This window comes from Podarcis vaucheri (assembly GCF_965113315.1).
Source record: "Podarcis vaucheri genome assembly, chromosome: 1".
NCBI classification, from domain to species: Eukaryota; Metazoa; Chordata; class Lepidosauria; order Squamata; family Lacertidae; genus Podarcis; species Podarcis vaucheri.
This window is the reverse complement of record NC_138759.1, coordinates 50,549,908-50,566,360: the sequence shown is the minus strand read 5'-3', so window position 1 is coordinate 50,566,360 and position 16,453 is coordinate 50,549,908. Positions and strand designations below refer to the sequence as shown.

The 16,453-nt window shown below is 40.7% G+C and overlaps 2 protein-coding genes across 25 annotated transcripts in view; both read left to right on the top strand.

Annotated features, from left to right (window-relative positions):
- Positions 1 to 7,743, top strand: part of GPHN (gephyrin) — a 241,340-nt gene extending 233,597 nt beyond the window's left edge. For all 21 annotated transcript variants that reach the window (XM_082224534.1, XM_082224553.1, XM_082224548.1 and 18 more), the window contains 3 exons: positions 3,097 to 3,200; positions 3,515 to 3,611; positions 6,736 to 7,743. In XM_082224534.1, the coding sequence (XP_082080660.1) occupies positions 3,097 to 3,200; positions 3,515 to 3,611; positions 6,736 to 6,869 (335 nt within the window). In that variant the 3' untranslated portion in view covers positions 6,870 to 7,743. The remainder of the gene's footprint in view (positions 1 to 3,096; positions 3,201 to 3,514; positions 3,612 to 6,735) is intronic.
- A 5,963-nt stretch (positions 7,744 to 13,706) lies between these two features.
- The window catches only part of GARIN2 (golgi associated RAB2 interactor family member 2), a 19,441-nt gene continuing 16,694 nt past the window's right edge, over positions 13,707 to 16,453 (top strand). The window contains exon 1 of one of the 4 annotated variants that reach the window (XM_082226635.1): positions 13,707 to 13,984. The gene's annotated coding sequence lies outside the window, so the exon portion shown is untranslated. Of the gene's footprint in view, positions 13,985 to 15,321; positions 15,491 to 16,453 lie in introns of those variants that run through there. The other 3 variants (XM_082226632.1, XM_082226634.1, XM_082226633.1) reach the window with 3 other exon arrangements.

Sequence of the window (16,453 nt, the reverse complement as noted above, 5' to 3'; positions counted from 1 at the left end):
AGCTGAGCGAAGAGTGTCTCCCTGCTTGCCCCTCTATGGCTTTTCTGCAGCCTGTCCTCCTCTCCTCCCTCGCTGGGAAGCCCGCAAAACAGCTGAGCGAAGAGTGTCTCCCTGCTTGCCCCTCTATGGCTTTTCTGCAGCCTGTCCTCCTCTCCTCCCTCGCTGGGAAGCCCGCAAAACAGCTGAGCGAAGAGTGTCTCCCTGCTTGCCCCTCTATGGCTTTTCTGCAGCCTGTCCTCCTCTCCTCCCTCGCTGGGAAGCCCGCAAAACAGCTGAGCGCAGAGTGTCTCCCTGCTTGCCCACTCTATGGCTTTCCAGCAGCCTGTCCTCCTCTCCTCCCTCGCTGGGAAGCCCGCAAAACAGCTGAGCGAAGAGTGTCTCCCTGCTTGCTTGCTTGCTTGCTTGCTTGCTTGCCTGTTCTATGGCTTTTTGGGGAGGTGGGAGAAGAGAGGCAACTTGGAAGCCGGCAACAGCTGAGCGCGTGCAAAAGCAGAGAAGGAAGACAGCCTCTCTTTCTCAGTGTCTGCCTGCTCTATGGCTCTCCCTTACACACATGTAAGCAGCTCTTACTCTGCTTTCTTTACAATGAGCCGGAAGGAGGGACAAAGAGGGCATCCCCTTCCGTCCATCCCCCAGCACCTCACCGGTAAATTCAAACAAAGCGGCTTACAAGGCTCGTGTCCCTGTGTCTCCTCCTCTTTCTGCTCTCATTCGAGGCAAGGCAGCTGCACAAATGTGAGTTCCCCCTCTCTCTTCCTTCCCTCCCTCCCTCTTCCAACTTCAAACAATATTGGGGGGCAGCCAGGTAAGCCCCACCTCACATACCACAATGGGGAGTGGGGGATGACTCCCTCAAATATTTAATGGGGGGGAGGCACCTAGGCCCATAGGAATTGGCTGCTTTGCCTAGGACAAATGTGAGCTCTCCCTCCCTCTTCCAACTTCAATAAAATATGGGGGGGCAGGTACAGGTAAGCCCCATCTCACAGACTGCAATGATCTCAAGACAAAATGCATGCACACTGGTACCTTATATGAATGGCAATGCCGATCAGCATGGGGGGAGGATGACTCCCTCAAATATTAATGGGGGGGGGGAGGCACCTAGGCCTATAGGAGTTGGCTGCTTTGCCTAGGAGAAATGTGAGCTCCCCTCCCCTCTTCCTTCATCACTGTATTGGAGATACCATACATTACTGACAGTTCCTTCATCATTTTCTTGCAGAGAACTGTATTTTCTTGCAGAAAACCTCCCCCGTTCTGATAAGGATGATAAAGCAAAGAAGACTAGCATATAAGATTCCTTTTAAACTAGAGGTAGTGAAATATGCTAAGGAGCATGGAAACAGAGCAGCAGAGAGACATTTTGGGCCACCTCCAACAGAAAGAATGATAAGAGATTGGAGGAAACAGGAGGATCAGCTGCAAAAAGCAGATAAAAATAAGCACACTTTTCGTGGACATGCTGCAAAGTGGCCACAGTTGGACGTGGCCATGAAAGAATGGATCACACATCACCGGAATAATGGCATCACAGTCTCCACAAAAATGATAATATATGAAGCCAAACGCATTGCTTTAGAGAAAGGCATTCATGATTTTACTGGCTCACCATCATGGTGCTACAGATTTATGAAGCGATGTGGCCTTGCTATGCGCACGAAAACTAGAATTGCACAAAAAATGCCAGAAGAATATGAATAAAAGATTCTGTCTTTTCATAAATTTGTAATTGATGCTAGGAAGAGAAATGGATTTGAAATTGGCCAGATTGGGAATATGGATGAAGTCCCGCTAACCTTTGATGTGCCATCTAATAGGACTGTGGATCTGAAAGGTGCCAAAACTATTGCTGTGAAAACCTCCAGACATGAGAAAACCCATTACACGGTTGTGTTGTCTTGCTGTGCAGACGGCACCAAATTGCCACCCATGTTAATTTTCAAAAGGAAAACATTTCCAAAAGAAGTGATTCCACGAGGAATTGTTGTACATGTTCATGAGAAAGGATGGATGGACGAAAATGGAATGAGAGTATGGGTTGAAAAAGTGTGGTCCAAACGTCCTGGAGGGCTTTTGAAAAAACCTGCCTTATTAGTACTGGACCAGTTTAGAGCACATATTAGCGAAAGTACAAAAAAGTGTTTTAAAGAAGTGAAGACTCATCTAGCTGTAATTCCTGGAGGTCTTACCAGCCAGTTGCAACCTCTCGACGTTTCCATCAACAAGCCATTTAAGGTCTTTATGCGAGAAGAGTGGAACAAATGGATGGCTGCTGGTAATCATGATCTGACACCTACTGGACGAATGAAGAGGCCCACTATCACTCAAGTTTGTGAATGGGTGAAAACATCATGGCACTCGGTGAAGGAGGAAATCGTTGCACAGTCATTCAAAAAATGTGGCATTAGCAATGGTTTGGATTCAAAAGAAGATGACATTTTATATGAAGATGGCGAAGAAAGTGATGCCAGTGATTGTGAGGAGCTGAACTTCATAAATTCTGACTCTGACACTGATGAGTTCTTGGGGTTCACAGAAGACTAGAAGAGTACTCGAACTGTTAATGACAGTGATGATGGTTCTTAATGCCACTGTTGACTGCTGTTCACTTTACATGGTTGTAATATGATTCTGATATACCGGTTGTTTAATAAATAGTTTAGTACAACATTTGATTCAGAATATTTTTTTTCTTGTTTTTCTCCTCTAAAAACTACGTGCGTGTTATGGTCAGGTGCGTGTTATAGAGCGAAAAATACGGTATCTTTGTAATCTCGCATTTGTGCACTATATACTGTTACATCTTTAATATGCAATAATGCCTATGGCTCTAGTGAAGGGAACCTGCAGCTTTCCAGATGTTTTTGGACTATAACATCTGTCACCCCTAGGCATAGGCAATGGTCAGCAGTGATGAGAATTGTCCAACAACATATGGAAGGCTCTGGTTCACTATCCCTGCTGCAGGTAAAATATATCATCTGTTCCTAGCACAGCTGTACAGCAAAGTAACATTTGGGGGGGAGGTCATTCCCTAAATAATTCTACATTGCTGATCTATCAACTGTTGTGGGTTTTTTCTTTTTCCTCCAGGGAATCCTGTGTCAGCAGTTGTTACCTGCAATCTTTTTGTTGTCCCAGCACTGAGGAAGATGCAGGGAATCCTGGATCCTCGTCCCACTATCATAAAAGCCAGGGTGAGTTTTTAAATATACAACGAGCTTCTGAGGCACTCTGTGTAGTCACTGGTGTGCCCCCTTCCTGATTCCTGCCGTTTTTGCACATGGTGTCAATCACATATGGGGAAATTCAGGCTGCACCATTAAAGTGGATTTGGTGCTCTTGCGCTACAAACACAGCAACTGAGATAATAATTGCTTGCCATTATGTCATATAACTTCCCAACAAACAAATCAAAATGACTGTTCAATAAACAGCCAACATTGTATTAACCACCCTGCAAACTTTGTACATGACATAGTATTTTCTTTCTGTGCATGCTTTTCCACAGTTATCATGTGATGTGAAATTGGACCCTCGTCCAGAATATCATCGGTGCATACTGACTTGGCATCACCAAGAACCACTGCCTTGGGCACAAAGTACAGGTTAGCTCTTTACTATGATTTTCTATTTCTTGTGCTCCTTGACTGGGTTTACAGGTTGCAGAATATGGAGAAATGAAAGGAACCGTGAAAAACTTGTGCTTTCTCTACTTGTGATGGTCATGTACCATGTGAAAGGTAGTCCCAACCTACCTTCCCACAAGCTACGATGATGATGATGATGATGATGATGATGATGATGATGATTTCTATACTGCCCTTCATCCAAGGATTACAGGATGGTTTACAATATAAAATCTCAAAAATACACTAACAAACAAAAACAAAACACACACCCCACCAGTTTCAAAGGCCATAGAACGCATCTTGGAAGTTGCATGCCTTCCGAGGTGCATTTTGAATTTTTTTTTCATTGACTCTGCAGCCAGCCCATTGATTCTTGGTTTTCAAACATTTTGGAAGTCAAACGGTCTCCCGGAACAGATTACGTTCGAAAACCGAGGTTTCACTGTACTTTAGTTTTCACAAATAATGGGCAGGATTCCACTAATGAATCTCAATAGCAGAAGCCCTGTGAAAGCACTTTCACTTGTGCAGCATCGCTTCCACCCTCTCCTCCTCCTGCACTCCCCAAGGTTTGATATGGATGGATAGGAGAACCCACAGAACGGCATGCAGGGTAGGAGAGGGGGGATTGTTCTGTCTGGCAAGCCAAAATGCTTGCGCTAATGGAACAATCAGAATAGAACATTGAATCCCTCCCAATGTTTTGTTGTTTAACACTATAGAAGCAAAATCTTCAAATACTATTGCTTCCTGTTCTTTGAACATGGATACTACCGCCAGCAGGGATGCGGGTGGCACTGTGGGTTGAACCACAGAGCCTAGGACTTGCCGATCAGAAGGTCGGCGGTTCAAATCCCTGCGACAGGGTGAGCTCCTGTTGCTCGGTCCCTGCTCCTGCAAACCGAGCAGTTTGAAAGCACGTCAAAGTGCAAGTAGATAAATAGGTACCGCTCCAGCGGGAAGGTAAGCGGCGTTTCCGTGTGCTGCTCTGGTTTGCCAGAAGCGGCTTAGTCATGCCGGCCACATGACCTGGAAGCTGTACGCCGGCTCCCTCGGCCAATAAAGCGAGATGAGCACCACAACCCCAGAGTCGGTCACGACTGGACCTAATGGTCAGGGGTCCCTTTACCTTTACTACCGCCAGCATGACTACTATTTCAGAAGGAGTTTGGGCTATATAAAGAAAAAATATTCTATCAGATAATAAGGCCACAAACTATGCACATCAGGCCAGCAGGCCATATTACTACCCCTAAAATATACAGATAGATACAGAGAAATATATACAGTGGTACCTCCGGTTGCGGACAGGATCCGTCCCTGAGCTCCGGTTGGATCCCGAGGTTTCCGCAACCGGAGGGACCGCTTCTGTGCATGTGTGTGCGGCGGTAGAGCGCTTCTGCGCATGCACGCATAGCAAAACCTGGAAAAATACTTCCAGGTTTGCCACGTACGTATCCTGAAGGATACGTAACCAGAGGTGAACGTAAGTAGAGGTACCACTGTGTGTGTGTGTGTGTGTGTGTGTACTTAGAGATGCATATACAGTGGTACATTGGGTTAAGAACTTAATTCGTTCTGGAGGTTCATTCTTAACCTGAAACTGTTCTTAACCTGAAGTACAACTTTAGATAATAGGGCCTCCCACTGGCGCCGTGCAACTGCTGCCCGATTTCTGTTCTCATCCTGAAGCAAAGTTCTTAACCCGAGGTACTATTTCTGGGTTAGCGGAGTCTGTAACGTGAAGCATCTGTAACCCGAGGTACCACTGTATATAGATACAAATGCACACATACATGCACACACTACCTTTCCTCAAGAATGTGCTCAAGACAGCAACAATAGACATTAGACTCGCCTTCACCAACCTGGTGCCCTCAAGATGTTGGCTGGGACTGATGGGAATAGTAATCCAAAACATCTGGTTGACGAAGACTGCGTTGGTCTCATGGCCACTGTGTCCATCTTGAGAACCTAGAAGCTTCACCCATTTTCACTGGCATGCTGTGCTCACTTAGGTCTTGAACAATGCTATTTTTCTAGAAAAAGAGGTGCCGGACATCACCTGAGAGGTGGTGGAACTGAGTTCTGGGGAGTTATGGCTGAAAAAAAGCCCTAGTCTTGAGTTGAGTTTGGCTGGGAGTGATCCATTTGTACTCATTGTACATTGTAGGGGAGTACAGATATTTTCCCTTCAGGCTTTCTTTCTTTTGCTAGCGTTCAGACTGCAATGTATCATTTCTAGCAATATTTTAGTTCCCTTCATTGTCAGCACCTCAAGACTTTCTTCTTAGGAGTGTGTGAGGTATTACACAACTACTGGACATTACCTGTGATGTCACTTCCAATGAGAGAGCCTCCATTTTACCTCTACCCAATGTCTGGGCTAATGAGAGACGCTAAAAGCTTTTAAAACCTTTCACAGCTCAGGAGAAAAAGCTGACATATGTTAGACAAGTTGCCCATTTCAAACTCAAGCTTCCTTTCTAATAAAACTCAATATCTAAGTTTGATATTGGAAATGGGAAAAATATATCTAGATTCTGAGTGTATTCTTTGAGGCTTATTTAGTTCTAGAAGGTTTTAAACCATTGCTAAAAATTGCACAGGAACCTCATATGTGAACTGCTTTGTCCACACCAGTGTTCAGATTCTGGAATACTATTTATAATCTTAGATATGAAACAACAAAAAATAACACTATCATCTCTGAGTGGTATATGTTAAATGTTAAGGCTAATGTTATATGAAACAAATTTGGGGGTAGGGCTGTAGTAGTTCAGTTTTGACACACCCTAGTGCAGATTGTAATTCAGTATGGGGTTATTTGGAAGATAAACTAGGAAAGTGGTGCATGTGATAATTAAAATGTACAAGCTTAAAATAAAAAAGATGTGGTCAAAAGGCATTTCTGCATGAGAATTCTAAGAGGGAAAGAGAGATCTATTTCCTGGATATTGTCCACATTTTACTTCAAACAACAGAGCTTCACCATTTGTGACCATTGTCGCTTTAAAATTAATTTTTGGGAACTGGCTTCATACGCTGCACAATTCTGTGGCATTTACCCTGCTAACAAGACTTATTTGCTTCTCTGTAGGGAACCAGATGAGCAGTCGTCTGATGAGTATGCGCAGTGCCAATGGACTGTTGATGCTACCTCCAAAGACAGAGCAGTATGTGGAACTTCATAAGGGCGAGGTGGTTGATGTCATGGTCATTGGAAGACTATGATGTCACCAGCAAGAGAGAAGTTTTGATGCATGTCCACATATCATTGACTGTATCCTGTAATATGCAACGGCACAGCTAGTTTTTCTGATTTGGATAAAAGTTGATCAGTATAGTCAACACCTTGAACTATATTTCAAATGAATTTAAATAAATACCTTTTAAAAAAAACTTTAAAAACAAATCTTAAAGAAATCTATTCTGATTATATCAAAGCAACTTTTTCCTTTCTTGCAATTGCTTTGTGTGTTCAATGCTAGTTCTGATAGCGGTAGCTTTTAGTAGACAGCGGTAGGTGCCTGCAGAACTTGTGTTTTTTCTCATCTTTAAGATACAACTACTTATGCTCTTAAAACAAGGCTGTCTGCTTATTTATACTAGCGTAGACAACACTTGGATTTCCCTTATTAGTATGCTTCATAACCGCTTCACAGAAAGCTTCTGCTTGTTCTTTATCTTGTATCTCGTGTTGATGTGCACAGTGCCAAAAGCAGAGTGGCTGCATTGGGAACCCGACCAAGCCCCGAGGTTTTCACCCCTTGCTGCGCGTTCAGGGATATCTGTCATCCCAGCAGCCACCCAGCTCAGTACTATTGGGCAGTAACTGGATACCTTTTGTTTAAACAAACAACAAAAATTGCTTCCTTAAGTGCTGACAGCCTTTTTAACCAATACATTTAAAAATGTACAGAATTAAAATCTTAAAAAATCAAAGACTGATCTTGTACAGATATTAGTGTTACCAGCATTCGTGTGGAAATTAAATGAGAAAAGAAATAAAACTAATGTTAAACAACTCTGTACCATAACATTTTCTGTAATGATACTGAAACTTAAATGAATAAAAAAAAATCCTGGATCATTATTTAAAAGGTGACTGTGTTAGCCTTGTTGTTTAATAAGAGAAAAGAACTCTCTTTTTGGGAGGTGGGGATTTTATGGTTAAAGAACACATTTGAGCAAAGAGGATGGCAATGGGGAGATTTTGCAGAGACCTCTCTAAAAAAATATGAAGTGCTATCTTCTTGTTTGTGCAATCTTAGACTGGGGTCCCTGGACAAAATTCCAGTGAATATGTTGCACTGATGTATACAAATAGACAGGGATCCAAAGGACCGCATGCAGATTACCACACACATACCAGTGCTTACTTGGGTGCTCCCCATCCAGTCCTTTACATCCCTGAAAAAAGACACTCCTGGGTGTTGTGGGATACTATGGAGTCAGGCTAAACTTAGCAGAAGAGGACATAGCTGGAAAGGGAATTTGGTCATTACTATCCTGCACTTAGTGCTTATGCACAGGATTGTTTGGATCCAGCTCATAAAATCCAAGTAGGCAATTGTCAATGCCACCTATATAGAGTATGTGTCTCTAACATTGAGATTTAATTTAATTAAAACATTTGGTCCTAAGAAATTGACATCATTGCTCTAAGACACAATGCTAACACATGTAGATAATTAAGTCCTGAAATAATGAGCTGAGATTCAAGTGTAGAAATGGCATCATTGATTGCCACAACTACTCTTTCTGTCAACTTCCTCTTCACTTTTACAATTGTTTATTTTGGAAACAGTTTGCTGCAACTAAAGTATAGTGTATACCAAAAGTCACTAGGCTAAAATAGATGCATTTCCAGGTTACTAAGTAAAAAATGTAAGTAATTCAGGCAGACGGTTTTAAGAATTGCCTTTAAGATGTAGAATAATGAAACAGATTTTCATCTGAGTTCTTCATGCAAATAGATTTACTGTTGTTATGCCTTCTTAACAATATTTATTTAAAAAAAAATTCACATAAAAAGTACCCTGTACACAGTACAACTATCACATAAACCAACGATGTGAATATAGCATTGTCAGGTGTGTGTGATATTGTCTGGTGCATAGGGCACCTAATTCATTCTTTTATTTGTTTATGGTTATAATTTAGATAATCTACCCATCCTCTTTTCTGCATTAACTATATTTATTATGACTATAAAATACTTGAAGCTTAGTGCAGAGAAAAGCTGTGGCAAAAGTGTTTCAGGTACACTCATCATTGTGGCATCAGTGAGCTGCCCAATAGTGTACTGAGAGTTTGGCTATGTTACAGTTTCAGACAGCTCAAGATGTACATGGTGTTTCTTTCACAGGATTTGTACTGCTTTTGTATCTTAACTGCTGAATTAGAAATGAAGCACATGTTTACAAATAGTTGTTCATTATTTTCCAGAAAAAACTGCTCCCAATCTTCATTGGCACTACTTCCTCCCTTGTGCTATTAGTGGGGCTATGCTTCTCCCTATAATATTAACTTATAAAAATATCACTATGCATTGTACCGTTGAGCAACTCTTTCATGAATGCATGACTGCACAAAACAATGCCAAAAAAACCAGATGATCCAATGAAAAGTATGCTTTCCCGCTGTGTGATCATTTTTTGTGTCAGCAATAAGAAGAAAATATTGAGAAGACAAAGACAGTGCAAATATGGTGACCAGGCAAACGGGACTTTTAATCTCCACACATTTAGCCCTTTTCAGTGGTGAACCATGTATATATTACACCTATTGCTAATTTTTAATATTTTTAGAATACAAGTCTGGCATCAAACTTTCGTTTTCAGCTTCATGCTTCAAGTTAACAGTGCAATGACCCTAGATCTGCCATCATTGCCAAGATTATGCCAGCTACATATGTAGCACTATCTGCTTGGAAGCCCAACAGCAGCCCAACACAATTCCCAGATGACCAGGTGGAATGTAAGGGTTCACATGATGAAAACTAGGTTGAAACCTTGCACTTTTATCTTCGGTAGAAAAGGTGACTTTATACTGTAAACTGCCCTATGATCCTTGGATGAAGGGCAGTATAGAAATTTAACAAATAAATAAAATAAAAGCTGTCTTGCCTTGGGAAAGGGGCAGTTCTCTGCCTAATCAAGAACATTGGTGAACAACAAGAATAACCAGGAAGGTCGTATCAGAAAGTAGCCAAGCAGAGGAACCAAGAGGAGGTGAATTCATAGTTCAAAGGCCAAGACAAGATCAATGCAAATAAGGCTGTTTTAGCAGGCAGAGTGGAAGGAGTATTTGGAGCCAAGTTGAAGAAACAGTTGAGAAACAGGGATTACATGAAATACTGAACTCACACGCCAAAATATTCTACTGAAATCAAAAAAGCTTGGGTCTAACCAGTGCTTTTTTCTAAATAAATGTTATGGGGTACTCTCATTTTCCTACTCATATTGACATACCGCCCCTCAATGAGTCCAAAATTAGATTCACAAAATGTTTAGGGGTATGTTTAGGAGTGGGACGCGGGTGGCGCTGTGGGCTAAAGCCTCAGCGCCTAGGGCTTGCCGATCGAAAGGTCGGCGGTTCGAATCCCCGCGGCGGGGTGCGCTCCCGCTGCTCGGTCCCAGCGCCTGCCAACCTAGCAGTTCGAAAGCACCCCCGGGGGCAAGTAGATAAATAGGTACCGCTTACCAGCGGGAAGGTAAACGGCGTTCCGTGTGCGGCTCTGGCTCGCCAGAGCAGCGTTGTCACGCTGGCCACGTGACCCGGAAGTGTCTCCGGACAGCGCTGGCCCCCGGCCAATAGATGTGAGATGGGCGCACAAACCCCAGAGTCTGGCAAGACTGGCCCGTTCGGGCAGGGGTACCTTTACCTTTACCTTTATGTTTAGGAGTAGAGGTAAAAAGCACTGGGTCTAACAAGAAATGAATTTGTGTTTAGATCATTTCATTTTGGTATTCAAAACTAATTACTGAGCTCAAAACTATTTAATTAAGTGTATATCTTTGCACCTGATTCCAGCTGATAGATCTCACTGGTCCTAGGTTTTCTTTTCTTTTTTTTCTAGATGATGTACTGGCTGCCTTGGAGAGAATTATTACAACTTTGAAGCTGACAGTGTTTTTTCAAATGTATTCATGTGTTTATGCTCATATGGTGCATGTTATGCAGAAAGAATTGTTATATTCTTTGGTTCATTTAGGATAGTAATGGCAGGCTGCTTCTGAATTATAGTTTGTGTGTTGAATTTTAATAGCTTCCTTTGCAATTTCTTGGGTACGGGATGCATTACCTTAGGGTGGGTTTCCCTAAGTATGTTCTATTGTTTAACATGCCATCTAAATTGACCAACCATTGTTTGCTATTTGCTAGGAAACCAGAATCAGGAACCATAGTTTGAAAAAGTTTTGCAAACTATAGTTTGTGCTATGTGCAGTATCCAACATTCCTGTTCTGGGAGGCAAGTGACTTCCACTTGCACAATGCACTTCCTCTCGTCTCCCCTGCTGCCCCACACATGCCCTCAAAAGCAGCAGCAGTTGAGTTAGAGGTAAAAAGTAGAATTCCCATTTCATGAGCAGAATTCCGTTCAGGGCACATTGGATACAACTGATCTTTGCTTTTCTGCATCTACTGGAGTACTGAGCAGACAAGAGATGAAAGTGGACACTCTTCTTTTAAACCATGGTTTGGGTTCTAAACTATAGGTAGCACAAATTTTATCTGGCATATATAGTATCATAATATTGGCACCTTTGGCTCCTTTTACTCAGATACGTTTTAGGTAAAATGGTAGAAGTGATTCTGCTGCTCTTCTACATGACCTGGTCAAAAGAATGCATATGCCAGTTTCAATCTAGTGTAACTACTAGAAAAGTTAAAATATGTTTAAATGGATGAAGTAATAGACATTTTCCTATAATCTCAATTTTTCTTTGATTTTTCTCCTTCTTGTCCTCTTCTTTGTAATATTTGTCATGAGAATACTTCAAAATGCTTTTCAGCAGTTCTTAATTCTCTTCATGAAGCTCTGCAAATCTAGCTGTGCCCTCTCTGCATGTGGGTCAGCTGGTACCGAAATCCTTACTACCCTAAACACAGGACTCATCTATGGAACGCTTCCCACACTATCTTCTGAGTGAGCAGAATTATGAGCTAACCTAACAGCTTTTTTTCTAAACCTATTTCTTAGTCTCTTATTACAACAATTTCATTTTTCATTCTCTGTTGTAGAAGGATATTAAATTCTGTCAGCCTTCATGTCACATAAAAGAGATAATACATCACCTTTAGAGAACTGGATGACTAAGGGTTTTGCTAATAGGTGTCGAGTCTTTCATTTGTCATTAGTTCAAAGCTTATGGGAAATGGCTAGAGCTAAAAATTATCATCCGAAAGCTGTCCAGTGCTATTGTGAAAATCACAAACGTAATGAACTCTTCAACTTAGCTGTCAGAGAAAGCTGTGAAAACAGAAGGTGGTTGATGGGGGTTTCTTAAACTCCTAAGAATTGCCATGTGCTTGATCAGAATATTAAGAGATTTATTATCAAGGATTTAGTCAAATCTGCCTCAAATGATGATAATTATGTCTATTGCTAACTGAAAATGTTAGTCTTGTTACACATGATATTCCACCAATTGTTTATTAGCCATTCATTGGTGATGTCAATACAGATTTAAATTTATAAAAATCCAGTTCCTAATTAGTTCTGGCTTTACACCACCACACCAAATCTTACTGATTACAAGCCCAATTTTCATTTACATTAATTGCATATGGTGTGTGGAAGATATTAGCCAATGTAATAGCATAGTCTTCTATTCTGGAGAGGAGGTCACTTCTACCCTGGGGCCTGTAAATCTCTCTCCCATCCACAAAAATATGCCAGTTATGTATTGTTCAGCATATTTGCACTTGTATAGCGTATAATGTACTATTAAGTCTCACATCCACCATTTTGGATCATTATTTTTCTAAACTATTCTTGCTAGTCATCTGTAGTCATATTCTATACCCTATAACTGACTACACTTCCCAGTTGAATCAAACAATTACTGCATTTGAATATTGGTTGGAAAAAATAGTGGATGAAGAAAAGGAAAATGACAATTTTGCTTTTGGGAAGTAATGGCTCAATATTAGAGACATATCTAGGAGAAAACAGAGATGTGAAAAGGCACTATTTTGTCAGTCAGTTAAAGATGGGAATATGCTGTGCTGAAAACAAAAAGTAAAACACGAACAATGGTCAAGTTTTACACTAAATAAACCAGTTACACTAAAGAAAAAGAACAAAAAAAGATCTTTTTAAAATCCTCGTAAATTCTATGACATTGACAGACCTGGAAGGAGGTTGAATGTAAGGGGCAGGCTGATGGCCCATAATAGAAAAGACAATTGGAAACTCTGGTCAATAACAAAGATTGCTGCACAATTCAATACAGATATCGTTTCTTGAGCTCAGCAAGAGGAACTCTAGCCTGATGCTGATCAGATCTCTAGAAGTTGTTAATTATTCTAAATTTCTACTGGCATCTACTCTACAGGAGTCTGTAATTCTGGAATTCAGGACAGGATGAAAACAAGATCGTATCACTGCTGTGCTGACTATTTTTCAAAGCTGCATTTTGAACCTCAAATGTCTTTTCTGAATAGCATAATGTGTGTTCAAGCGTCTGAGTCTCTCTCTCTCTCTCTCTCTCTCTCTCTCTCTCTCACATATACACACACTTTTCTGTTCATTTTTCCACTCTAACTTCCCGCTTACAATTTTTTTTACTGTTTTTATTTTTTCACAAAGTCTGGTGTCTGTCACCAAATTTGGTTTGCCATATTAACAAATGTGGCATACAGCACCAGAATATTTAAAATTTTACATCAGGAAATAGTGATGTGCCCTGGTGTTTTGCTTGCATCTTACAACATCTCCTTATCCTCCTTATCCTCGCCTAGAAAAGGCTGCAAAGCAAAGACAGTAATGACTCCTTTACTTGACTGAAATATGCTAATAAGGTATTATTACCTCAGAACCTTCTGGGACAGGGGAGGTTGGTTTAGTTTTCAAACCTTTGTTACTTGTACACTATTTGCTCCTGACCAGGTCAAGGAGGACCTTTTGAGGACAGAGGTCATCGTCCAGTTGATGTCATGAAAGACTAAAAGGAGCTTGGCATTTCTGGGGAGAAACCATGGAATGCCAATGCAGCTTGCCAACTTTACAACTCTAATTTTATCAGCCAACCAATCCTCAGCAATCTTCTGCATTAAGAAAACTAGATTTTTGTTAAGAGTGAAAGCAAGTCCAGCACCCTACACAAGCAACTATACAGGCAAGTGTATTTATTTGGTTATATATTTATCACCTCAATTTTTTTGATATTTTATCTCTAAATGCCTGTTGTTTTCAGAACTAAAATTATGAATTTTTAACCTTTCTGATTAATCACTATCTTTGTTATGTAACTATAAATCTAAACTAGTCAACTGATTTTGTGAGCATATTTTGAAAGTTGCTCTCTAAAAATACTGAATACCGAAATTTAGTAAGAAATCACAATTTTAACACACATGCATAGCTGAATTAGCTTCACTAACAAACAGGCATGCCCTGTCTTGTTTCAGGCAGGTGGGCAGGTTTATCTTGCTATGTCACTTATTTTTTTGAAATCACATGTATGTCACCAGCTCACCCATTTTTTGTTTATTCTTAATCTAGTTTATGATGTCTATATTTCTTGAATAGTTATATTGTTTTAAATTGATGCATACTGCTTTGAAATGTTTTTGCAAAAAATGGCATAGAAATATTTAAATAAAAACTAAATAGCATTCCACCTTTATTCCAAGGAGCTCAAGGTGACATACAGGGATCCAGTTTATCCTCACAAAAAGCCTATAAAATAGGTTAGACTAAAATGTTGCACTATTTTAGTGTTGTTAGCCGCCCTGAGCCCGGCTTCGGCTGGGGAGGGCGGGATATAAATAAATTTTATTTTTATTATTATTATTATTGGATCAAGGTCACCAAAATGAACTTTACAAATGAGTGAGGATTTGAGCCACTGAAGCCTTATTACAAAATAGTAGACCTACAAGTTTGCACTAGAATAGCTGCATGTATTATAGATTAGAAGCCGAGATGGTGGTCCATAGATTAAACATCCTATTTCTTTCCCATCACACCCTGACTGTGCCCCTTTCCTAGAACTGTATCTGATAACATAGTATGTTTCTGAAGGGTGTGGTGTTTTCAGTCTACTTATAAAAAATTAACAATACCAAGAATTACAACAGAACCCACCCCAACCACATATTTGCTAGGGATGATGGGAAAATTTGTTTGGTCCACTTTTTGCAGTAGACAAACCCAATTCAGCACTCCCGATCTTGCAGCAAGATTCTTGCTTAAGAATTGGAATGCAATACCAACTGGGATTACACATTTATTTATGATGCTGCAGGATGAAATGGAAAACTCTTTCTCAGCTATACTACTTAAGGCAACAGCTGTGTATTGTAATGCTCCCACACAAAGAGAATATTCCTTAGACCCAGAAATTAGGATGTCAGGGAAAGGGATTCAAGTCTAGCCTTCTCTCTGAAAGCCTTTTTCATGTCTCTTATGTGTACTGATGTTCTATTGTCTTATCTTAGGCCATGCACTATGATGACACTGCTTCAGGGCTCTGTTTTCTATAGTTTGCCCCTATTGTGACATGGCATTACCTCACTTCTGGATACCAGCCATTGCCTAGAGAAACTCTATAAAGTAACACATGCTACTTGACTTGGATCAAATGTTGGTGCTACATGTTTCCTTTGGTCTGGCCCTCCATGTAAGACATTACTCTTCTAAAATAAGAGAATAAGATACTGAAGCTCCTTTAGGGAGACAAAATATTAGACGAAAGTACGTAATATTGGGAATCAGATAAGTAGCACAATTACTGTTTGCAATTAAAGGGATACATCACTGCTTACTGGCCCAACCTATTATTTATTTTTAGTTAAATAATGTTTTAAAAACCCAGTAAGCTAATTGTTTTTATCTGCCTAATCAGACTTATGAGTTTCACTGATTACAATACAAGATCAAAACTACACCTACTGCATGCTTCAGAGACAACATTGTTACTTAGTATTTTCCCATGGTTGAGCTTAAAATTATCAAAGTCAGGTACTTACAAGAACCCAGGCCAGCTAAACAGCCCACTTGTCCTTTCTCTTCCACCTTTCCCACTTGCTGAGAGCCAATGTTGCCATTTTGGTTTTGCCCTCATCAAAGGGCCATGAACATGCATACTTGAGGTGCATATCCCACTTACCCCTACGAACCATGTCTCCTCCAACCCCTAGATTACAGTGACCATCTTAGGTGAATATGCCCCAAAGCCCTCAAAACTTGTCACCAGCCCTGTATCTCCTTCCCTTGGTAACATATTTTAGGGTTGCCATATGTCCTCTTTTTCCAGGACATGTCCTCTTTTTCATGGGTATGCAAAATGAGAGTTGTCATAGCGATCCATAGTTAAAAGTAGAAGTTGGCAAATGTGCCCTCATTCTTGCTCTAGTTATTCACAGCAACTAGCACAAAGCTAGAAGGCACCCCACCCTCTTACAAGCTTGGTTTGATCAAGGGAATGCCGTGGATGTAGTGTAACTTGATTTCAGTAAAGTTTTGACAAACACCTCCACAATATTATTGCAGGAAAGCTGGTAAAATGTGAGCTGGATGACCTAATCTGTATGGCCATATATCCTAATCTGTATGGCCATATTCAATGTAGTGTTGCACCAGG